This window comes from Balaenoptera borealis, assembly GCF_965194805.1.
Source record: "Balaenoptera borealis genome assembly, chromosome: 15".
In the NCBI taxonomy this organism is placed as follows: Eukaryota; Metazoa; Chordata; class Mammalia; order Artiodactyla; family Balaenopteridae; genus Balaenoptera; species Balaenoptera borealis.
Genome location: NC_138871.1, coordinates 33,526,668 through 33,551,633, shown reverse-complemented (window position 1 = coordinate 33,551,633; position 24,966 = coordinate 33,526,668). Strand labels below are relative to the sequence as shown.

Genomic DNA, 24,966 nt, shown 5'->3' with positions numbered 1-24,966 from the left:
CTCCTCTCCTAGCAGGAAGCCATTTGTGCCTTGGTCTAGTTTAATGACCTCTGATGTTGACTGGCCTGGAATTGCAGGTGATGGTTATTGCCTAAAGGTTGATATCACATGAGTCCCTTTCTCTAGGAGTCTCTTTACTTTTTGCTGGTTTTTGCTTTTATGCAGAACATATCCTGTAACAGGAGCCCTGCCAGGAAGAATTCCATATTGGCTACTTAAAGCATCCAACCAGGATTCTGTTTACAAAATGGGTGGGGGGAGTCCTTAGGAGGGGACTGAAAAAAGCCCTCTGCATGCCTAATGCAGGACGTGGCAGGTCACAGGAGTCTGATGAAATTTGTGCATTGAGCTTAGAGAGGATGAGCACTTTCTCTCACCAAGAAAGCTTTTTGGTAAAGACCCAAGAGGAGTTGCCTAGTCTAGCTGTAGCTGCTGGGTGGGGTGGTCAAGTGATCACATTTCTAGCCACAGCTGTCAGAACTAAGTGCGAATGATGCTTGTGCTATGTGGAGCCATGAGATGCATGAAAGTGTCCTTGGGTTTTGTTGCTTGCAATTTCTCTGATAAGGCTATCTCTAGTTTATTACTTCAAGGACAAAAAATGAGAATGTCTCACTGTTTTGCTTTATCTCCTAATTTTCAGGATAAAGGGATAAGCTTAGTCAAGACATTCACTTTCAGGGAGGCAAATGTCTATACCAGATGGTCTCTTGAAGGACACAAAGAAATGGGACATGAGGATTGAGCCCCAAGAACCTTTCATCTTTGGCATCTAACTGGGGGCAAGTCTCCATCTCAGACACTAAAAATTAAACCAGCAGAGTTTAGTGAATTTAAGAGACCTTAAGCACCTTCCCAGTACATTTGGCTGAATGTTGCTCAGGCCACAAAGTTATGCAATTATGAACTCTGCCCTCTAATGATCTACTTATGATCTACTGGAGACATTAGGCTCAGGGTTCACCTGGGGAGGGGGAAGCTTGTACTCAGGGGCAGCCCCTTCGAGGCGGCGAATCCTAGAGAGGACTGGCCATTCTGAAATGTTCCTGCTCATCCATGTGTTTTCATCTGTGCAGTGCCTTGTATTTGTCCATGAAAAACACTGAAAAAGGAGTAAAAGAACTGAACCTAGAGAAGGACAAGAAGATTTTCAATCACTGCTTCACAGGTAAAAGGCCTTGTGAGTCTGAAGTGGGGCTTCTGGGGCAGGCGGTATGGAGGCCTAGCTCAGCCTCACGTGTGGGTGACGGATGTAGAGCATGGGGGCGGGCAGTGGGGTCATGGAATGCAGACTGGTGGACATGATCATTGAACTTCCCCAGCGTAGAAGGAGAAAGAAGGGTAAAACAAAACTTTGTCGTTCAAGACAAAAATCTCAGACGTTCCAGCTATATCAATCAAAGGGTCATATTTTGTTTTCCAATAAATGGCAGGATGTTGAAATAGACACAGAGTTGAATAAGGTGATAAACAGGAATCAAGATACCCAATGTAAGATTTAGGTGGCAATATTCGGGATGTCTGAGGCTGCACAGGGTGAGGCATTATGTATTATGGGTTTAGGGAGGTGGTGTAGTGGTTTAAAACATGTTCTTTGGAGCCAGACTTCCTTGGTTCAAATTCTAGCTCTTCAATGTACTAGCTGTAAAACCTTAGGCCAACAATTTAACCTCTCTGTGCTTCACTTTCCTCGTCTATCAAATAGAGATAATCGTAGTGCACCTACATTAAGGCTTGCTGTAACTATAATGTGTTTAGAACACACACTAAGTACTATATGGTGCAAGCTCTCAATGCAGTTATTATGACTAAGAAGTCACACGTCTGCACAATCAATTCTGTGTGTTCAGAAAAGAGAAAGAACTCAGGGGTAGTTGGGATGAATAGAAGGTGGGACCTAAATTCTACTCTGAAAGATGGGTAGAATTTCTTTAAGTATTTGTGGGAAGGAATTCTGATGAGGATAGTTAGACTGAGCAGATGGTGAGGACAAAGTTATGGGGCTGAGATTTCCAGAATATTCATCAGGGAAAGAAAATGACCAGCCTGGTAGGACTGATGGTTCCTTAGGGAAAAAAAAATGAGAAGTACAGTTTGGGACTAGGTTGTCAGATGTCAGACATGGCTGACTTATGGTGACAATAGAGGTCAGGAGAGGAAAACAATGAGAAGATATAACAGATGGAATCTGAAGGGCTGTCCAATCAACAGATAATTCACAAAAATGGTAGAGGTCAAGGTTAGGAAGGTGGAGGATAAAGGGTGCGATCTGGGGTAATGGGGGGGTGTGGGGGGGGGGGGTGGGTAGTATCCCAGGGGAATTCAGCCTCAGAGAGTCAAGGCAGTAGTCCATTAGCATCAGAAAAGCCAGCGTTGAGATTTGGAATCAAGATACCGAGAATAAGGCAGGGCCCTAACTCAAGTAGGACTGAGGTCACCAAGACAAAGCCTCTGGAAAAAGAAACCAAGGGGAGGTTCTGATATAGATCTGGGCACAAGGTCCAGGTAAGACTTATTTCCTGTGAAATGTCTTACTGAGTCCCAGAGTACAGGGTTTGAACTACTTAAGCTCTCTCCATTGAAGGTCAGACCGGGTTCTAGAAATTCAGGTGGCTTGAGCCTTCTTGTGGGACTCGGGTGGTCTCAGCAGAGAGACAAGTCTGGGGCAGAGACCGGGACTCAGGCACTGATGACATGTGATGGAGGACCTGGAATGTCAGGTGATGGGGAGACTAGACTGAAATTATCTTTCGAGCTTCAGCATGCCTAGCTGAACACCTATGGAATCTAGGCTTAGAACACTTAAGTGAAGGCCCATTGCAGGTGTAACGCGGGCCTAAGGTCACTTAAACCCTCTGAGTCTTAATTTTCTCATTCTTAAAAGAGGTCTGTAATTACTGCCCTACCTCTTTTACAGGGTCACTACAAGGATTAAAGTCAGAAATGCAGTATTAATTAGTTTATCCTTCTAGAGAAAGAAAAGTGGGCAAAGCATTTTGTATATGAAATTCATGGAAGGTACACTAATCAACTGCTTTCACTCTTGTTTCAAGGATGGCATACCCTACTGCTCTTGCTTTGATGACCTGGGACCTGTTATGTTGGCTCCCTTGTTGCCTACATTTGTACAGAATACATATGTGCGTGTGTGTGTGTGTGTGTGTGTATGTGCGTGTGTGTGTGTGTCTATATATATATATATGTGTATAAAATGTTTGAAAGAAATTTGTTTTTTTTTATTTTTACTTTTTTTTCACACACACACACTGTATTTTATTTTTACAAGAGATAAATAGACTGACACCAAGCATTGTACATGGATGACCACAACAAAAGCAGCAATGATTGCAATTACCAAACACGAAACACACTCATACTATGTCATAATATTGACATTCAGTCCAGTAATCCTCCACTGTAACAGCTCCTTTACTTTGCAGTGAAAATTGATTTCTATATTCTTTGCCTCTCAGTCCTTGTGGGATTTTTTTTTTTTAATTCAAACAGAAAGTCACAAAAATTATAATCATCCTCATCAGTTCTGTTTTATTTATTTACTTATTTCTATTGAAATATAGTTGATTTACAATATTGTGTTAGTTTCAGGTGTACAGCGCAGTGATTCAGTTATACATACATATATATATATTCTTATTCAGATTCTTTTCCCTTATAGCTCATTACAAAATATTGGGTATAGTGCCCTGTGCTATGTGGTAGGACCTTGTTGTTTGTACAGAATATTTTTCATATAAAGTTTCATTGTCACCTGCTAATAATCCAGTTGATGGCTCCTCGCAATCCTCTCTTGAGGCAGAAGGCTGTTTGAATGGCTTCTCAAGGTCTCCGCTAGACCCTTGTCTAAGGTGTGACATTCGGTGCAAGGGACATCATCAAATTCGAATTTAGGACATACACGTACTGTCATGGTGTTTTCTGCTTAAAAACTTGCAATAGCTCTTCACTGCCAAATATCCTAATGTGCCATCAAAGCTCTCCCCACTCACACTGGGCCTTCCTCTCTCTCTCTCTTGTCTTTGTTTGCCTTCTTTCCACCAACTCGTCCCCCCACCCACCAGCGGGGCTGCTTCATGCCTGTGTGAATCTGTTCCCACTGCAGCTGCCTCAGCCCCTGCTGGTTCTCTCGGCCCCCGCCTGAGTAGATGCTTGGCAAGCAGCCACTCAGTGTCACTTCCTCTGTGAAACTTTTCCTGATGGCGCACACTCAGTAGTCCTTCCCCCACCCACCCCTCCACGCCTTCCTGCAGATTTGACCCGACAGCTCCCTGTATCCATCCACAGCAAAGCACTTGTCACAACACTTATCACCCAGATCTCCCTTTTAGATTCCCTGAGGAAGCCTCCTCAGCACCCATCACGGAACTTAGCTCCTAGCAGAAGTTCGAGGTCATTAATGGAATAAATGAGTGGGTTAGTAAAAACTATTTCTTTATGCATGCATTGCTCCTTAAGGAGCATGTAGATTTTTTTTTTTTTTAAAGGAACTCCTTTATTTATTTATTTATTTATTTATTTATTTATTTTTGGCTGTGTTGGGTCTTCGTTTCTGTGCGAGGGCTTCCTCCAGCTGCGGCAAGTGGGGGCCCCTCTTCATCGCGGTGCGCGGGCCTCTCCCTATCGCGGCCTCTCTTGTTGCGGAGCACAGACTCCAGACGCGCAGGCTCAGTATTGTGGCTCACGGGCCTAGTTGCTCTGCGGCATGTGGGATCTTCCCAGACCAGGGCTCGAACCCGTGTCCCCTGCCTTGGCAGGCAGATTCTCAACCACTGCGCCACCAGGGAAGCCCTCTAGATGTTTTTAAAAACATTTTACATAGTTCCTTTTGTTTCTAGGTAGCTGTCCCACGGATTTCATTTTTCCTTCTTGGAGTAATAGGGAAGATGAGACAAGTCCGACCCTTGGGTCATCCGGAGCTCTCCAGGGGCAACTGTCAGTGGCTTGTTCTTTGGTAAAGAGAGCTAACATTCCCTCTGATGGTCCCATCCAGGTAACTGTGTCATCGACTGGCTGGTTTCCAATAAATCTGTTCGGAATCGCCAGGAGGGCCTCGTGATAGCCTCCTCCTTGCTCAACGAAGGGTACCTGCAGCCTGCTGGAGACCTCTCCAAAAACGCGGTGGATGGAACTGCTGAGAACCCTTTCCTCGACAACCCCGACGCCTTCTACTACTTTGTGAGTGAGAGAGCTCCCCATCTACTCCTCCTGGCTTGGGGGCTGCTCTGGGCGGGGTCTGGGTTGGTTTCAGTTCATATCCGCCTTGAAAGAAAGAGCCCAACCCTACAGCATTGATGCATGTCCCTGACTTGACAGCTGTCCCCCTCCACAGTGCCTGTCACATCCAGTGAGATTGTTTAAAGGAAAATATTGTTCACTTGAATAGTTTTCTTTATTTACTTTTAAAAATTTGCTCTATCTATTCTTATTCCAAGCAAGAATTCTTTTATAAAAACTTATTAGGCCCAAGTACGTGACAGGCAACCACCTAGACAAAGGAGATACAGTAGTGGAAAGAAAAATAACAGGCAAAAATTATGGCCCTCTGGGAGCTTCCTTTCTAGAGGGAGATGTGTAAAATCACAATGGGCCAGTTTTATATTTCCAAATAAACATGAAAATATGTGACTCAGTACAAAATGTGTTCATCCAGGTTCCTTCCCCCTGCACCATGAGTATCCCCGGTGGCATGCTTACCACAGATTGGGAAACACTATATTGTACAATATGGACTTAATCTTGGGTTACATGAGAAATCTGGCAAAGTGGATTTCTAGGGGGATTTTGGCAATTTTGTTTCTATTTGGGGTCAGAGCACAAAAGTAAGGAAGCTGCTTCTAAAAATGAAATGAATGTCACAGAGAGTTTCATTTCACGTTGGGGAAGTTCCCCTGTCAGAATTTTTTTTTTTTCTTCAGAATTTTGATCTGGTTGTTTATAGCCATTTAAATGTGGGACTCTAAAAATACCCAGCACAGTGGCTCCTCTTCCTCTGTGTGATTCATTGCTCTCTTATAACTGAGCAAGGCTCAGTTCCCTCCTGACCTCAGAGGATGTGGCTTGGTCTTCTCAAAGTGGAGGAGCTGAGTGGCGGAGGGCATTATGGAGATTGTGTTGTGTGCACAGTGTCTTATAAACTAGCCAACTCTGCTTTCAGGGATTTGGCCAGAAGGTCCCAAGAGAAGAAAGGATTTGAAAAAAGATGTGCTGAGCTAGACTTCCAATATAGCTTGGGGAACCCAAGAAAATGAAAGGATATTGATAAAATCACACTTGAGCGGAGACAAGAGAGCATCTAGCAACAAGAAATAAACATCTCGATGGGACTTCCCTGGCAGTCCAGTGGTTAAGACTCCAAGCTTCCACTGCAGGGGGCGCGGGTTCAATCCCTGATCAGGGAACTAAGATCCCACATGCCACGCTGCAAGGCCAAAAAAAAAAAACCAAAAAAAAAACCCCCAGAAACTTTAAAGTTCAGGTTGGAATAAACCAATAAACCACAGGGGGAAGGAGTGGCTGGAGGGGAGAGGGAGATGGAGATGGTATAAGTAGCAATATGCCTAAGACTGGGAAAATAAACTTGCTTTTTGGTTCCCCAATAGCCAGACAGTGGGTTCTTCTGTGAAGAGAATTCCAGTGATGATGATGTGATTCTGAAAGAAGAATTCAGAGGGGTCGTTATCAAGCAGGGATGTCTACTGAAGCAGGTGAGTGGTCACTACTATTCCATCCTAACCTTTCTCCCTTACCAAGTCCTTTGTATTCTAAATCACCAAATGGTATTTTGTTTGTTTGGTCAATAGTCAATTAGAAAATGACACCCACCTAGTGAAAGATAGACAGATACTTAAGTAGATGATCAAAGTGGCATTAGGTCAGGAGGACTGAGGCAGGCAGGGCAGAAGCACCTTAAAATAGGGAAATTTGGGACGTCCCTGGCAGTCCAGTGGTTAAGACTCCACGCTTCCACGGCAGGGGGTGTGGGTTTGATCCCTGGCTGGGGAGCTAAGATCCCACATGCTGTTCGGTGCAGCCAAAAAAATTAAAAATAAATAAATAAATAAATAAAATAGGGAAATTCTTCTTCTATCAATGTTTCAAGAAAATGCTGACCATTTCATTAGCTGGAGGATATCAGCTGGCTAAGAGATGCCTTCAAAAGACAGGGATGTTTCATAGTGAAAGTACTTCCATTGGCCTATCCCTCCTCCCTGCAAAGCAACCAGGAAATAGGAACAGGCCATACCCGGAAGAGGGACATCATAAACCACTGAGAGCAAGGAAGTACCATTTCAGACTGTGGGTAGGTCATGGTGAGACCAAATCCAGACCAGCTCTGCAAGAGCAGCAGCAGACAAAGGTCACATCTGCTCAGAGGGCAGACACTCAGTAATTACCAGGTGTCCACCAGTACTGGCCACTGTCAGTCTGGAAGGCAGGGGCCGGGGTGAGCTGAAGAGCTCTGGTTAGTTACCAGGCGCCAAGGCACGGGATGCCAAGAGGTAAGAGAACACGAGGGCTGGGGCTGAGTGAGGAAGTCAGGGCCAGCACCTCTACAGGAAAATATGAGAATATTCAGGGTGAAACAACTGAGGCTAGCATATGTTGTCGAGAAGCCAAAGCTGCTTTTTAAGGCCAAGGTCTTGCCCTCGTGGCTGTGCTGTGAGCTGTCTTAAAGGCACTGCTCAGTACGTAACAGAGAGAATCTGGTTGCCATAAAGAGATATCCATGTGTTGTCTACAGGTCCCGTGGGACTGAGAGATTTGACTTATAATAGGACCCTGGACTTCCAGGGTGAAGAGAGAAGAACCAAAGTTGAGCGTATATTTATACTTAAAAAGGAGAACGTTGATATGGATTTTGAGTTTCACTAGGGGAAGTAGGGCATTAGTGTGGAAAACTTACCTTCACATCAGGTTTTGAGAGAACGAGGTCCTAAGGAATAATACAGCCACGGTTTAGAAAGAATTCTAGACTATTCTACTAACTTTTATGACAGGGTGCTCACTGACTAGATTAAAGGATGAGCATAGGAGTAGGGCCAGCCTTATACAGGGAAGGATCTGGCAGTTGCCCATAGGCAGAGCTTGTCCATCACCTGCTTTCTCATTTGTTCTGACAAACGTTCCTACGTTATCTGGCTCTTTGATTACAGGTGCTGAAAGGTGGCTGTTAAGGCAGGAATCACTTGGGGGGGAATTTCATTGTTTCCTTTTTGTTGATGTCTTCTATAATTCTATATTGTTATCAGCCATGAAGGACTTTTCTTGAGTTACTTGATCTGACAAGTCTTAATTTAGAGTGGAGCCCTGAGGAAACTGAGCATGAAGGTTGAAAAGGGGTAGACAAAGTCCCGGCTGGACTGGAGTCGTGTCCAGGCAAAGGGCCCAGTGGAGATGCCGGATGGTCAAAAGTCGGCTGAGGGTAATGGTGCGAGCGTGTGTTGAAAGTAATGGTACTGGAAGTAGGCTTACTTCCCTGTTTTCCCTCGCCTTCTTTACATGGACTTTGGTAGGTGCAAGTTAGCCTTTCGATCGCCCAGTTGGTGCACATTTGAATCCTCCGGGAATCTGTTAAAATTGCACCCCAGGCCAATTAAATCAGAGTCTCTGCATGTTACAGGTCCCCAACAGATTCTGATGTGTGGCCAATGTTAAGAACCACCTTTTTCTTAAAAGAAGTGAATTTATCCTATTGTCAAAGTACCACTGTTTAAATAGTCAGAAGCCTCCTTTTAAAATGAAGAAAACAGAAATCTTTGTGCATTCAGGAATTGTGTTCTTTTTCAATATTCTCCCCTCTAATTTTGGGGGGAGGTAGAGGGAAGAAAAACCTCTTCTACTTGAATTGACAGCCCCCTTTAATGTCTCCAATCTCTTGTCTTGGTGGTTTACAATCCTGGTTCATAGCAGAATCACCTGAGAAATTTTTGAAACTCTTCTCTTTAAGTACCACAAAACTGAACTACCCTGTGTCTACTGTTAGGAGTTAGCCAGGGTTACCTGTGTAGAAGGCTTATCTCGAAAAAGGACACCCGTGCCCCATACCTCACAGGTGGGAAGTAGCTGCATCCAGCTGGTGGTCAGTGCCCTCCCCATTTCCCCCCTCCTTCTCTCATCCCAGAGGAAATAATTCTACTTGGGGGCCAAGCAAGTTTGAGGATGAATGATTTTGGATTACATTCAATGTAATCCTTTTCATACAATTCATTCTGCGACGACAGTGAATAAAATATCTAGTTTCTCAACCACGTGTAGATTCTTTGATGAGGAGATTCTTTGTGTTATATGTGTTTTTCTTGTATCTGCTACAGAGTTCAGCATCTTTCTTGGTCTGTAATAGACAACAAATATTTTTAGAGTGAATTAAATCGAATATAAGCACAGCCGTTCCTCAGTATCCGCAGGGGATTGGTTCCAGGACTGCCACGGATACCAAAATCTGCGGATGCTCAAGTCCCTTGTATAAAATGGCACAGCGCATAGATGACGCTGACAGAGCAGCAACAATTCTTGGAAACCCCAGGCATGCATGCATTCCTTAAAATACCCCAGGAAATACTCAGTCAATGAAAGATAACTCTTCAGTGCATCATATTGTGATGCCAGTGAGGGCTTAAAGACAATGTGGTGGTTGGCCAGGGTTGGCTGATTTCACATCCTCCTGTACCTTCCTCTTCCACTGACTTGTGAGTACTTGGTATTCACCCAGTAATTGCGTAAGAGAATGTGACTTGTGTATTCGTGGATCTGGAGGAACCGGCATAGGGGAGAAGCCTCAGTGTCCTCAGCCTATGGGCCGCATCAGCTAAGGCAAGGAGTAGGCACTCATAACAAGAATTCTAGAAACTGACGCTTTACAAAAGCCATTCTGTATGTGATACTGCAGATAGAAATATTCTCTGTTCTCCCATATGACTCTACAGCGTTCCTGGCTCCATTCTTCAGGCAAGTAAAAGGTTCTTTGGAGCTGAGCTCCTTGACCAGACGCCCTGCCAAATAACTTAGACCCATTCTTGAAAGCTCTCTTTACACTCTTCTGACCTGGCATTATGAAGGAGACACAGTTTGCTAAAATCACAGACGTTTCATTGCTTTCTATACAAGCGCAGTGAAAAATTTTGGAAAATTTGTATATGTGCCTCTTAGCATGTGGTGTTTCAGAAATAGCGTACAATATTCTTCATATTGGCAAGATAGAAACTATAAATTTTCTAATCTAATTTTTTTAGCTTCTGGAGTTGTCATTTGAATTTACTGTGGGAAATCATAGAATCAGGTTTAACATAACATTTTAAACAACTACTATCAGCTAATTGAAATAACTGGGTAATTCAAGGCAATTACAAACAGATATGAAGGGGCTCCCGTGTGCCAGGCACGGTGCTGGCCATAGGCGAAACAAAGATAAACAGACACAAATCCTGCCTCAGAAACCCAGTCTAGACAATGTCAATGTTTAATTCTCTGGGGGAGGGCCAAGTCCTATTCTTCTTCATCATGGCTGTCACAACCACTATTGCTTCCAATTTCCATTGCTGCTACCCATTGTTAGTCCCTAATAATTTTATGCCAGGGTTGTTGCAATCATTTCTTGATGATCTTCTTATTACCATATTATATTTCCCCTGGCTTATCTTTAACCTAGCCAGCTGGGCCATCCTGTATGTTGTCACCATATTAATCTTCCTAAAATGTCACTGTAATCTTTTCGCTTCCAGCTCAAAAGCCATCAATGACAATACACCCCGTGTTTCATTTTTTACTGTCTCCTTCCACTTTTCCAAACTTGCCTCTGCTGTTCCTCATGAACCCTGCCTTCTAGCCTGACTGGTCTTACTCATCAGGGTCTGAATATGCCTTGGACATTCCCACCGCTGCTTTTTTTGTTGTCATTGGTCTTTCCACCCACGTCTTTCTCACTTATATAACTCCTGTGTGTCCCACGTGGATAAATGTAGGTTTTTATGAGGCTCTCTTTGACATCCCAAACCCACAATTACACACTCTTCATTTAAATCCTTTGAAACCAGGACCTACTGTATAGCACAGGGAACTATACTCAATATCTTGTAATAACCTATAATGGAAAAGAATCTATAAAAAAGAATATATATACGTGTGTGTATATAACTGAATCAATTTGCTGTACACCTGAAACTAACACAACATTGTAAATCAACTGTATTTCAGTAAAAATTTAAAAAACAAAAAAAACCCAAATTAAGTTTCCAAATAATAAACAATAAATATTTTAAAAATCCTTTGAAACTCATTACCTATACATGTTATTTGATTTGGACATTTGCTATTTTATATTTCCACATAGGTTATAAACTCCTTGAAGAACAGGGCCATGTCTTAAATTTCTTGATAGCCCCCCATTACCTAACACAGTACGTTGTACATAGTACTGTCTTATATAACGCTAAAGCTGTAAGACAATCTTAGAAATAACTTAATCCATTATTTAATAACATCTATCTACTGCTATCTCTCTGACAAAGGTCTGGGTTGTGGCCTGGTTTCTCCTGGAGTTAGGATTTCATCTTTATTTTTTTCTTATTTCAACTCAACAAGACTTATCACGTAGGTACTAGGTGTACCGAGTGATGCGAAGAACTCATCCTTTCTTTTTCTGTGTTGATCCTGGATACAGGGGCATAGGCGGAAGAACTGGAAAGTGAGGAAGTTCATTCTGCGAGAAGACCCTGCGTATCTTCACTACTATGACCCTGCTGGGGTGAGAGGCTGTGCTCGATAAACCCATCCCACTAGAAGCCTCTGCTGCTTCTATTCACTGGGCTTCCCAGGCCCCTTTCTGCTCTGTTGAAGCCCCTTTCCTCTTCACGATCCCTCTTATTTTTCCTCACCCTCCTCTGCCTTTTCCTACCCCTTCTGATTGCAAAGATCTGAGATCTTAGGCTTTGAGGCCAGCAGAATCACAGGGATGGAAGAAAATATCACTAGATGGTCATTTATTTGGTCAACTCAACATAATTTTCTTTGTTTGCCCCAATCTGATATTTTCAGAGGAACTCAACCAATCCAACTCTGTGCTCTTGGCTTAATATGCAAAAAAGTGATAATTCCTCTTCTAGGCCTACTTCAGTGAGAACATTGTTTGAGTCCAGCCGTTTGGGCTGTTGATTATTCAGAAGAGGGCTTTTTCCTCAGTAAAATGAGCCATCTCTACCTGGGTTGGGTCTTCAGCCTCTGCTTGCAGGGCAGGGCTCTTCGAGTCCCTCCTGTGAAGGTTAGACTACTATGTCTGTTGCCTGGGGCCAAAGGGCTCTGGAAACATGTGGTCCTTCTGTGATGGGACGTGATGATTCAGCCTCACTGCCTCCTCTGCCTGCCACTTACCTCCAGATGTGAAGCTCAGATTGACTTGTGTCTCCGCATCCAGCTCCCACACCTCCCCGCTGTGTGAAGTGAGGGATGGGGGATCCAGAAGGGGGTCTCTTTCATCTCTTTCTGCTCTTCTCTACACCGCAGTGAGTCTGTGTGGCTTTTGCACCAACAGGATAAAGTATACCCATACATTTTACTTTGGAAACATAATGAAGGACTCCTCTCTCCTTTAGGGGGAAGATCCCTTGGGAACGATTCGCCTGAGAGGCTGCGTGGTGACCTCAGTGGAGAGCAACCCAGATGGTAAGAATGAATTTTTGTGGGAGAGAGGTGTGTCTACCCAGGCTCTCTTCCCACACCTGGGCACCCTGAGTCAACAGCAATCACTCCCTCATTCCCTCACTCCGGCATGAATGAATTTACTGTCTGAAAACTTTACAGAGACCCAAAGCTATTCTCTCCCAACTGCTGCCCTGGCTCTCTGGGCTTCGGGGACTTGGAGTGGTTTTGTGAATGCCTTGAATAAATCCTAGTGCAATGCTGAGAAAAATCCACCACCTCAGAACCGGCTTAGGTGGAGACACTTGTTACCTCCTGATGCCTGAGACTGAGCCATGACATTCCTTAAAGGGGACCTTTTACAGACTAGGAAATATCCCACAACAAAAGGAACATTTGTGCCGTGAGGCGGTATGGGGAGGAGGAAGTGCTCCTGGGTTATGGTTAGGTCTAGGCTAGTTAGTGAGTGGCACAACTTTGGGTGAGTTGCCTAACGAATCTGGGCTCTCCCGTCTCCTCCGAGAATGATGGAGTCGCACCAGATGACCCTTGGGTCCTGATCACAAGTCTATGATTTGGTGATGAAATGACCGTGTCTCCTCAGGTGTAGGGATGAGTGGTGTCAGTGGGCAGATGCGGTTCAGACATCCAGACCCTGGTTTCTCCTTGTCATTTTGGGTCTATGAGGTTATAGAGGCTGACAGGAAAACACTGCAGCTGCAAAAGCCGAGATTTTTACTATGCCTGGATCTGCTCACTCCCCTCTCCCCGTAGAGTCTTCCTGGGTGTTGGGGTGGAGAGCGTGCTGCTTTTTGATCTGAGATGGACGTGTTTTAGGTCTTGTCACAGTACTGGAAAGTTTGCTGCCTTCCGATGTTTCAGCAAAGAGTCTCACTTAGCCCTTGATAAAAACCAGTTCAGGCTATACTGATGGCACTGGTGGTGAATCTGGGGTTTTTTTGGTGTTTTAAAAAAATATACTGAGGTCAGCTCTTGGTTTATATTGTGAGTGGAGGAAAGATACTCACTGGACACTATTACAGGGTTACTTGTTAAACACTATTTGTGTGCAAAAGTGAGAAATTTAGTTTACTTATAAACTATAAAATGTTTCCCCTTGAGTGTTTTACTTCTTAAACACACATACACACACACACACAAAATCATGCTACATACCTGTATATATGAGCACTATATATATAATCATATAAAGAATATGTACGATCATACAGTGATGGTAAATTTGAAAATCACATCCTTAATTTTCTTGGAACGCTTGAAAAATGGGGATTTCATTGCTTGCAGGAGGGTGAACTAAGTGGCCTTTCTGGTGCCCATGCCCACTGTCACTTTCTCTCTCACCAGGCAAGAAGAGTGAAGAAGAGAACCTCTTTGAGATCATCACGGCTGACGAAGTTCACTATTTCTTGCAAGCGGCCACCCCCAAGGAGCGTACCGAGTGGATCAAAGCCATCCAGGTGGCCTTCCGGACGGGGAAGTGAGGACACACCGGCGACCTGCACCACCCCGCTTCCCGAGGGAACCTCATGGATAAGCTCGGTCCAGGACCTGGCCATTTCTGCGACAGATCAATGAGAAAGGGCCCAGGGGTGGGACATTGTCATCTTCGGGGGTCCTGAATGTAACTAACCACGTGCTGCGTGATGTTCGCCTACACCGACCGCATTGCTAACTGAGGCCTCTCTGCCACTCTCTGTGTCCCCCAGGCAGATATGACAAGCTGTGTGGCCTGGGGACGTTGCTTACCCTCTCCAGGCCTCAGGTTCCTCCTCTGGAAAATGACGTTGAACTAGGAGAGCCCTGAGGTCCCCCCTAGCTTCAAAAGCCCCGCGATTCTAATACGCATGGCAGTGCAGCTGGAGTCCCTCTGTGATCAAGTCTTGGCCTTCAGAACCTGAAACAACTCTTCCCTTTAAAACTGTTGCCCATCTGTACTAAGAGCACTAGATACAAACCTCTTTTTTTCCCTTTTGCTGCCTTCCCTTGCTCTTGGCCACAAGATCATATATCACGGTCAAGGACAACCCTCTTCCTTCCTTGCCCTACCCAGAAACTTCCTGGGAGCCAGCGCTGCAGTGTTGGCTTTTAGCTTGAAGCCTTGTGACGACAGCCTGGAAAGTTATGTCTTCTGAGAAAAAGACCCGAGGAAACCAGGAGTAGCCCAGGGTCCTCTCCACGTCCTGAAGCTGCCCAAAGCAGGCGTGTTCCACGCGTACTGGAGACTGATCTGCCTTGGGGCTATCTTTGTCCCTTTCCAGAGCATTTCTCTACCATTTTTTCTAATTAGGAGCAGGAACTCCAAATCTGCAAGATTCTGTTTCATTTGAGTGTTTACAGAAGAAAGTGGCCAGAGGGGTTTTCTCTATGGGGTCTCTCCATGGGTGAGGGGGCTGGACAGCTGCCCGCCTGAAGTGTCCCCCCAGCTCCAGAGGGTGTAGGGGCTGGATCACAGGCCAGCTGATTGGATGATGAGTTTATACAAAGACAGCTCTGAAAGGACTTACATCTAGACAGCGTGTGGAGGTGGCCGTCACATCGTGCCGCGCCTTCAGTTCTTGAGTTAAAGATACTGTGGTTGTGCCTTAAAGCATATGCTTTAAGGACAAGCTGTCCGGTCTCCTGCTTGGCCTCTGAGGGGCCTCATGGACCCATCATCAGCCAGAGGGATCTGACCTAGATTCAAATTGGGTACCTGTTTCCAATTTTTGACCCCGTCCATCAACTAGTGATTCTAAACCAAAATTGAGATGGAAATCTGGTATGTTGTGCAGGTGTATTTTCCAACTTCAGATTTTTAATTTTAAGGCCCTAGTGAGGAAAAGAGAGTAGAAAATTCTTCCTGATTTTATCAACTCCTCTCTTTCCCTCCCCCAATTCTACACGATATCCTTGAAGCTATTCCTACCTCCAGATTGTTTTCTCAATGGCCGAGAGATGAAAGACTACCTTTTCTCTGATTCTTTAGTAAACTGTATTAGAACATGCATAGTAGTTTTTCTATATTCAGTGTTAAAAGTATTTATTAATACGGAATCAGTTTTGAGTTTTGAAATAAATGTTACCATGTTTAGCATCTTCTTGGTACCATGACTCTGATGTTTTGCCTGACATTAGTGACTCTCCTTTTTTACCACCTACTTTCCCTTACTGAGGATAACACCATCTGTCATCTCTCAAGTCATCCCAATGTGTTTGCAATTTTTTTAAAAACAAAGTCAGTATATTCTAGGGAGCAAGATTATAGGGAAAATAAAATATGGGGAAAATAAAGATAAGGCTTAGGTAAAAGGAAGCTATACGGACAGTATAGCTTCCTATTCCCTAAGCCTTTATCAGTAATTTTTAATTTATGAGACCTTGATTATAATGTTTAGGCAAGCAAAAGAGTCTATAAATGGCCATTATTTTTAAGAATGCAGAAAATGATTTACATTAGAGGAAAAGAAGTTTCCCACTGAAAAGTTGCTAAGTATGGTTGTGCAGGGTGTGCACTGCTTAATTACAGGGAGCATTAGTCACACTGTAGTCGAGGTGCTTGTCACCTCTTGGGATTTGCATTGCACAGTCTGCACATTTGTATATTGTGGTCTGCAGAGAATTCAAAGCATCATTATGGCTTCCTAACAGGGGCAATTGGAACGAAGGTGTCACTTGCCAAAGTAAATACTTAGAGTATAGGTATAGATATTATGTCTGAACCTCTTTGGCTTAGAAATCATACTCAGGCCCCTTCAGCACAGAAATTAGCAAACCCACATGGGGCTGAGCCCCGGAGAGACAGAGATTGCCCTCAGGGATATGGGTCAAGGAAAGTACTACCTGTCAATTCCATTTGAAGAACATTAGAAGCTGGATAAAGGACCGCTCAGCATTTACCCAGGATTCCAATTTAGAGTGGGGAGAAAAATAAATTGGAAGAGAATCATTTATGGGAGAATTAGGAAAGAACATATAAAGGGGGAAAATGGCTTCTTGCATCATGTGACTGATAGCAAGTCAGAAAAATAAAGCCTTAAATCTGATAAATCTAACACCCTTTTGGGAAAAAAAAAAAAATAGAAGGAGGCCTTGTAAGGTGAGAATCTTCCACTCAGGTGGAGAACACAGTACTAATTTAAGGAAAGACGTTAAGTATCTCATAGACACACATACAGTGGCTAAAATCCTACCAAAGGGAGATGGCTTTCGAAAGCAGAATGAGGAACTTGCTTAGATGAAAATAACAACCAGTGTCCCAGTGCTTGTTTGTAGACCTTCAAGAAAGCTAAACCAGCATCCACATCATTTCCTGTGGATTTCAAGTGAAGCCTCCTATGGACAAACCCTCCCCCACCCCCTGCTGCCACCCAATGTCACCCTTAGGGTACAAAGAAAACCACAAAAGGAATCATTTAAGATTTCATGTTGTGTTCTGCTATGAATGAGGAGTTTCAGAACTGCATAGGGTGCTGCCCCCATGTTTACTGCAGCATTATTTACAGTAACCAAGATAAGGAAGCAACCTAAGTGCCCATCGATGGATGAATAAAGATATGGTGTATGTATAGGTACGTATATGTATGTATGTATATATGTGTGTATATATATGTGTATATATATATATATATATATATATATATATATATATACATATATATAGTGAAATACTACTCAGACATAAAAAGGAATGAAATCTTGTCATTTGCGACAACATGGATAGACACTGAAGATATTTATGCTGATTGAAATCAGTCAGAGAAAGACAAATACCGTCTGATCTCACTCATATGTGGAACCAAAAAATAATGAACAAGCAAAATAAAACAAAAACAAACTCTTACATACAGAGCTCTGATTAGCGGTTACCAGAGGGGAAGGGGGTTATGAGATGGGCAAAATGGGTGAAGAGGGTCAACTGTGTGGTGAGGGATGGTAAGTAGACTCATGGTGATCACTCTGTAAGGTATACAGAAATGAGAATCCAGTTATTGTGGGCTGAAAAAATCCAGAGAATATAAATTACTACTTGTGAAGAGACTGATACTTTGCTTTTATTTTAATATATCGTAGGAAAACATTAAAGAGTAGATGCATGGCCATTTTCCTTTGATGTTCTCCAGAGTTTTACTTTACACTGTCATGCTGTACACCTGAAACTTATAAAAGAAAACAAAACTGCACAGGGTGAATTAAGAGATACCACAGAGGAAAGGGTGGAGGAAAAAGGAAGTTAGAAGAAGCTCGGTTACAAGAATAAACTCCACTTGAAATGATGGCCCTCAGTGATTCTGGCTCAGCTTCAGGGCAAAGGGAAGGTAAATTCAGATTTCACTGGAGGAGAGAAATGAAGATGGGAGAAGAGTGCTTATGACGCCACATTTGCTACTGGACTTTGTTTGACCGGCACTAAGTTTCAGGAGAAAGACGCACACGGGTGTTTCTGGGGCAATCAGGTGATACAGTGGGAAGTACAGTCATCCTAGAGCCTGGGACCTGGGTTTGAAAGCCCTGTCTGTGGCTTACTGTGTTTGTAACACGTCCAACTATTGGCTTCTTTATCCCTAAAATGAGAATCATAACGTCCCCCTAATAGGACTGTTGTTAGGACTCAGTGAAAGAATACCTGTCAGTCCCCTGCCATGTGTGGGCACTCAGCAAATCCTAGTTTCCTTCCTCCTGACCTTTCTGCCCTAGAAGCTGTTCGTGGTAATCCAGGTTTCTGAGGCTCTGTAGCAACGGCTTTCAACTTTCAAATAATGTCAGAACAGCCTGTGGAATTCTTTCTCTGAGCCTCAGTGTCAGGGATTCTGATTTCCTAAGTGTGCAGTGGGATCTATAAGTTTGCACTTCTACTTTTTAACAAAAAGGAGACGTGTAATTTTAATCAACATTGAAGTTAAAAACGACCAATAAAGTCCTTCAATCCCCACTGCTTCTAGTGTAGACATTGAAGCAATAGCCTAGCTTTAAAGACTTTTCAAGAACTGGCCTCCACCTACCTTTCCTAACTGATTGCTCCTTTGCCCCCTAATCCACACCAGCCCTCTCTCTGGTCCTTGGGAGACCAGCACCCCCAAGGGCACCCTGCTACCTGTCTCTTTGGCTCTCTCATTCTTATTCCTCTTTCAAGATCCAGCTTGATGCCATGCCTTAGCTCCCCACCCCTCTCCCTTGTCCTTCTCTCCAAGTCCATGGTAGACCTTTCACCTCTGAACTTCTCCATCATCTTTTGCATCAAGCATTTAGGAACAGTTGCATACCGTGTTGCTTGAAGTTACCAACCATGCTTCCTGATTTAGGGTTTGTGTTCTTTGGGGTAAGAAACGTACCCGTGCCTTACAACTCTTTCAATCCCTCCTAACCTAGTTGAGTGGTTTGCGTAGCAGGCGCACTATAAATAGCTGTTGGTTAAGTAACGTGAATGAAGTAATCACTAGTCACAGTCAGGAGGCTCCTGATACACCGCCTTGAGCTTAGGGAGATCATTGCAGCTGTAACAGCAAGCAATTCCTGTCTGCTACCACCATTCTAAGGACTTTGCAGACATGAACTCAGTTAATGCTCATAATAACTCTAGGACATTTATCCCATATTATTCCCATTTTACGGATGAGAAAATTGTGGCCCAGAGAGGTGAAGGGACTTGTCCAAGGACACACAGCTAGGAATTGTCAGAGTTGAAGTTCTAGCCAGCTCTGGTTGACCCCAGAGTTCATGCTTTTAACCCCTACTTTAAACTTCCCCTTCCTAAGAGCTGAAGTTTAATTAGTGCTGACTATGAGTGCTAGGAACTTGGCTACATACCACACAAGTTTTTCCACTTAATTTGTACAACAATCAATTTTTTTTAAAAAAACTGGGAGATATATTTGAGTCCAGGCTCTGATTTTAACTTGCATCATTTCACTATAGTTAGTAGCAGTTTATGGTAGAATGACCCCACTTAGAATTAACCCAACCATGTTGTGATTCCATATCTGCCTTTGTCTAGATGAATGCTATTTTGCATCACCTTTTCCAAATTAATCTGCTAAGCTCTTGATAAATATTAGCTTCCTTATACTTAATCTACAGGTAATGGAGGGCATTATTTTGATTGGAAAGAAGGGAGGCAGGGAAAGAGAGAAGTTGCATGCTATAGAAGTGATGCCGTTGGCAGAGAGTGGAGGAACCATTGGAAATGGGGTAGACATTTGTTGGGCTGCGTCCCCAATTTGCAAATGAAGGAAATGAGGTTAATCATATTGTTCAAGGGCCCCAAACTGGTCGCCCAATGAGATTCAAACACAGGTCAGCCTGGCTTCTGAATCCTGGTGCTTAAGTGCTCTGCTCTGTCGTGGATATATCTGGCTCTTACCACCTTTTGACTCTCTATCTTGTTGCCATGGGAACACCCGGCTTACTACACCCACCACGCATGCTCTGTCAGCTGCAGCAACATTTCCTGTTAGGCCAGGGCCACCCTCTAGGCTTTTCTTTATCTAAAGGGAAACCTCTGTGGTTAGATACAGCTATGCAAATAGCTCTGCCCTCTTGTTATTGGTTTTGAGGCTTCTGAGGATTTTATCCTCTCATGTTACATGTGGCAAAACATTTTCCTGAGTTGGTTACTGTGTACGTGTCTATATATGTGTGTATATACACACACATATATACTTGTGCGCTTATTTGTGTATTTAAACTTTTTTAACCTAACTCTACTGATATCACAGGGTGTATCACAGGAAAAACTGCTATGTGGTCAAAAGCCATGTTTTGTCAATAATAAGAAAACAAAACATAATAAAAGGGGGGACATTTTACTGAAGGCATGTGGTTGGCAGATAAGCACATGGAAAGGTACTCAACATCATTAGTCATGAGGGAAATGCAAATTAAAACTGCAATGAGATGCCAAGGCATGTCTAGTAGAATGTCCAGAATTACAAAGACTGACCACTCCGGGTGTTGGCAAAAGTGCAGAGGAGCTGAAACTCTCGTATGCTGCTGGTGGGAAAGTAAAATAGCTGCAACCACTTTGGAGAACAGTTTGAGAGTTTCTAAAAAACTTAAACGTACGCCAGCCATTCCACTCCTGGATATATTTCAAGAGAAATGAAAGCATATGACTATGTAAAACTTATACGTGAATGTTCATAGCAGCTTTACCTGTAATAATCAAAAACTGGAAACAACCCAAATACACAATAAAAGGTTAATAAAGAGACAAATTATGTATATTTATACAAGGGAATATTACTCAGCAATAAAAAGAAATGAATATTCAACATGGATGAATCTCAAAATAAGTGTGGTGAGTGAAAAAAAAGCCAGACAAAAAAGAGTACCTACTGTATTGATATAAAGTTCTACAAAATGCAAATGAATCTACAGTGACAGAGAACAGTGGTGGCCTGGGGATGGGGAGGAGGGCAGAGAGGAGTGGAGGTGGATAAGAATTTCAAAGGGAAAAGGACATTTTTGAGAGCGATGGATGTGTCCATTTATCTTGATTGTGGTCATGGTTTCTCAGGCACATACATAGGTCAAAACTTACGAAGCTGTATGCTTTAAATGTATGCAGCTTCTTGTATGTCAGTTTTATCTCAATAAAGCCATGCTTTGCACATAAGAGGCTTTATATTTGGGGTTTGGCAGACACAAGTGTCCTGCTCATGACTTTTTTAACTGGACCTCCCCTGCTCTCAGCACTCCTGAGGGGCTAGTCCAGAAGTCAGTGGAATTTAAAACACCTTCCCTTGTTTCCTCCCCTAGTGGGACGAGGAGCAGCTGAGAGTACGATCTGGAAACCCAGAATGCTTTGGGAGTGTTCCGGCTAATGCAGATTTCTTGCTCTTTGCATATTAAGTGGGCAGCTTCCTAATATCAAGTGTTTAACTTGATAACCTTCCTAAAGCTGTAAGGTCAGGCTCCAGCCTTCCCAAGAAGTGCAGTGAAGCTGCCTGAGATTCTCTTTGCTGATTCAGGAGCTTGCCTTACTGGAGGTGGGCCTCCTGGGCTTCAGCTACCATTGCCGGGGGTGGGGAAGGAGAAGGGAATGGGCAAATGTGGAAGGAAGTGGTTGCATCTGGACGGAGTCAGGGCACCACTAGGAAGCTTCCTCTGAAACACCCCATGCCCCCTCTCCGCCCCCAATCTCTCACACTGACCTGCTGTCTTGTGACTTGCCTGTTTATTTTAAACTGTAATATAGAAGAAAGTTCCTGTTATTTTGGAGTTCTGATCGGTTGGGTCTTGTCCAGTCAAATGTTTCCTATAATTCCCATAATCAAATTTCCCTTTGAATGGCAGCTCAGAGGAAATAGATTGTCTGATGTGTGCAAATCTGTGAAGCTGAACACACTTCCAAGAAAGGCCAGAATGACAGAAAAAATGATGAGGTAGCTGATGAGCTCACATTAAAATTGAAATGTGGTTGGCTTCATGTTCAGACAAGGAAGACTGTAATTCCTTCTAACCGGGCACTTTTAACAGAAGATCAACCCACTGAAGTCGAATAATTTTAAATGACTGTGAATTTTTCTACCCCTACTACAGAAGGGAGTTTTATCTCCTAGTCAGTAGGCAGATCAAATGCCAGACCTCCTTCACCAGTTCCTAACTAACCTCTTTGAGCCTTGCATATGCATCTGTAATAATAGGGAGGCTGGCACCAACATTGCACCATTGACCTGAGGATTAAATGAGATCATGGAAGTAAGATGACTTATGCGGGCATGGATGGTCAACATACAATAGTTTAGCAAGATGTTAAAATAGGATTCTTTTTTTCTCTATTTGGCTGATGCCCTTAAAAAGTCCAGGTACTCCCACATCAAAACAACATGGGACTTGCAAAGGAAGGGTAAAAGCCAGATGTACGACACTTTTCTCTTCTCCCATCTGGAAGATCTAAACGAGAAGAATTTGGAGAGATCAGTTGGAAATCAGGGAGATTGTTTCTTTGGGGAAAGCACTTGCAATGCAATGGAATTTTCCTTTTCACTCCATGGGGGTGGCGTGAGGGTATTTCCCTTCACCCCAAGTAGACCGTGAAAGGCTTCAAGAAGTCTCTGACCTTGACCTGTATCCAATGGAATCCATGTAGCCCAGAGGCTAGTGGCAGATCACGCCTGGAAACAGCCTAAGTCCAGAGGCTGTGACTGGTGTGCCCTGGTGGCAGAGGCAAGGAACAGAGGCTATCCTGGAATCAGCCTCTACTTCTGGATTGTTGGGGCAAAGCCTGTTTGAATGAGTGTGCCCCAGTGTGGGCCACAGGCAAGAGAGGGCCACATGGGGCTTTAAAAAATCCTGCCAGAGAGGACTCCCTGAACAGGAGGGATATGACCTCAACAAATGGAACGGACCATCGGATTCTCAGGGGCTGAAGGAGAAAATGCAGGCAGCCAGCCATGGGAACACACATGGCCAACCTCATGAGAAGTGCTGCTTGGGGTAGATGGGGGGCAGTGTCTTTGGGAACCCACCAAAACCTCCCTGAAGAGGCAGCTTTGGACTTGCACAAGTTGAGAGGAGAGTAACACAAGATAAAGTTGGTAACAGGAAAGTAGAACGTTTCCTGTCCCTTGCCTTCCTCGCCACCCCTCTCCCAACCCTTTTTACTTCTGGAGAAGCTGGAAGAAGCAGGGGCAGGGGTACGAGGCAGGGAAATGGAGCGGAACTTGCCATACTGTCACCCTTTCTCCTGCAGAGTTCTCAAGCCCCCCAGGCCTGATCTGTCTGAAAGGCAGACTCCTTACCTCTAAATGAGTTTTAGAGTATTGTACGGAAGGCTACATTTTAATTACCCAGTTGAGATGGTTTTGTGACTTCAAGTGACTGGAGGATTTTTCATTACCCCAGAGACTGAAAATATGATGGAACCGGCCTGAGAGTCCATCCAGGGTGGGGAAAGTTCTAGCCCCAGAGAACTGATTTGTGTTTTTTACAGTTTTTTTTCCTGTAATTGATTTCTAATCTCATAGCGTGGGGGTCGGAAAAGATACTTGATACGATTTCAATTTTCTTAAATTTACCAAGGCTTGATTTGTGACCCAAGATGTGATCTATCCTGGAGAATGTTCCGTGTGCACTTGAGAAGAACGTGTATTCTGCTGCTTTCGGATAGAATGTCCTATAAATATCAATTAAGTCTATCTGGTTTAATGTGTCATTTAAGGTTTGTGTTTCCTTATTAATTTTCTGTCTGGATGATCTGTCCATTGGTGTAAGTGGAGTGTTAAAGTCCCCCACTATTATTGTGTTACTGTCAATTTCCCCTTTTATGGCTGTTAGCATTTGCCTTATGTATTGAGGTGCTCCTATGTTGGGTGCATAGATATTTACAATTGTTATATCTTCTTCTTGGATTGATCCCTTTATCATTATGTAGTGTCCTTCCTTGTCCCTTGTAACAGCCTTTATTTTAAAGTCTATTTTGTCTGATATGAGTATTGCTACTCTAGGTTCTTTTGATTTCCATTTGCATGGAGTATCTTTTTCCATCCCCTCACTTTCAGTCTGTATGTGTCTCTAGGTCTGGAGTGGGTCTCTTGTAGACAGCATATATACGGGTCCCTTCAGCCAGTCTGTGTCGTTTGGTTGGAGCATTTAATCCATTTACATTTAAGGTGACTATGGATATGTATGTTCCTATTACCATTTTCTTAATTGTTTAGGGTTTGTTTTTGTAGGTCTTTTTCTCTTGTGTTTCCCACCTAGAGAAGTTCCTTTAGCATTTGTTGTAAATAGAGAACTGATTTGAATGGGTTATGGGAGAGAAAAAATACAGACTTATTCTGATTGCTTCTTACGAGACCAGCTTTCCAACATAATGGTTACAGTAGCTACGGTTATGACAGGAAGATATTATTCCTGAAGGCATATGTGACAGTCCTGAAGGCTGTTCACTGCATAGTCCCAGCTCTCTCTCTTCCAGGAACCTGGTAGGATTGCCATTTCCCAGCCCTTCGGGGTTGGGTATTGTCGTGTGACTTGCTCTGGGTTGAGCATTTCATTGTGGTGTAAGACCCTGCGGAGTTCTCTTTTCTCTATCAATGTCCAGATCCACCCTGTAGCCACTGTGTAGTGACATGGAGCCCCTGAGCACTCGAAAGTGGCCAGTCCAAACTGAGATGTAAGTGTAAAAGACATATCAGATTTCAAGGACTTAGTAGCCCCAAAATTCTTGTAAATATCTCACTAATAATTTTTACATTTGTTACTTGTTGAAAAGATACTATTTTGAATATAGTGGGTTGAATGAAAATATCCTTAAAGTAATTTCATCTGTTTCTTTTTACTAGTTAAAATATGGCTATGAGAAAATTTTAAATATAC

The 24,966-nt window shown here is 43.4% G+C and overlaps 1 protein-coding gene across 1 annotated transcript in view; it reads left to right on the top strand.

The window, feature by feature from the left end:
• PLEK (pleckstrin) overlaps positions 1 to 15,742 on the top strand; it is a 32,235-nt gene extending 16,493 nt beyond the window's left edge. The window contains exons 5-10 of the mRNA XM_082356405.1: positions 1,077 to 1,168; positions 5,009 to 5,193; positions 6,618 to 6,722; positions 11,675 to 11,758; positions 12,603 to 12,672; positions 14,014 to 15,742. Of these exons, the coding sequence (XP_082212531.1) occupies positions 1,077 to 1,168; positions 5,009 to 5,193; positions 6,618 to 6,722; positions 11,675 to 11,758; positions 12,603 to 12,672; positions 14,014 to 14,150 (673 nt within the window). The 3' untranslated portion in view covers positions 14,151 to 15,742. The remainder of the gene's footprint in view (positions 1 to 1,076; positions 1,169 to 5,008; positions 5,194 to 6,617; positions 6,723 to 11,674; positions 11,759 to 12,602; positions 12,673 to 14,013) is intronic.
• The last annotated feature ends 9,224 nt before the right edge of the window (positions 15,743 to 24,966 follow it).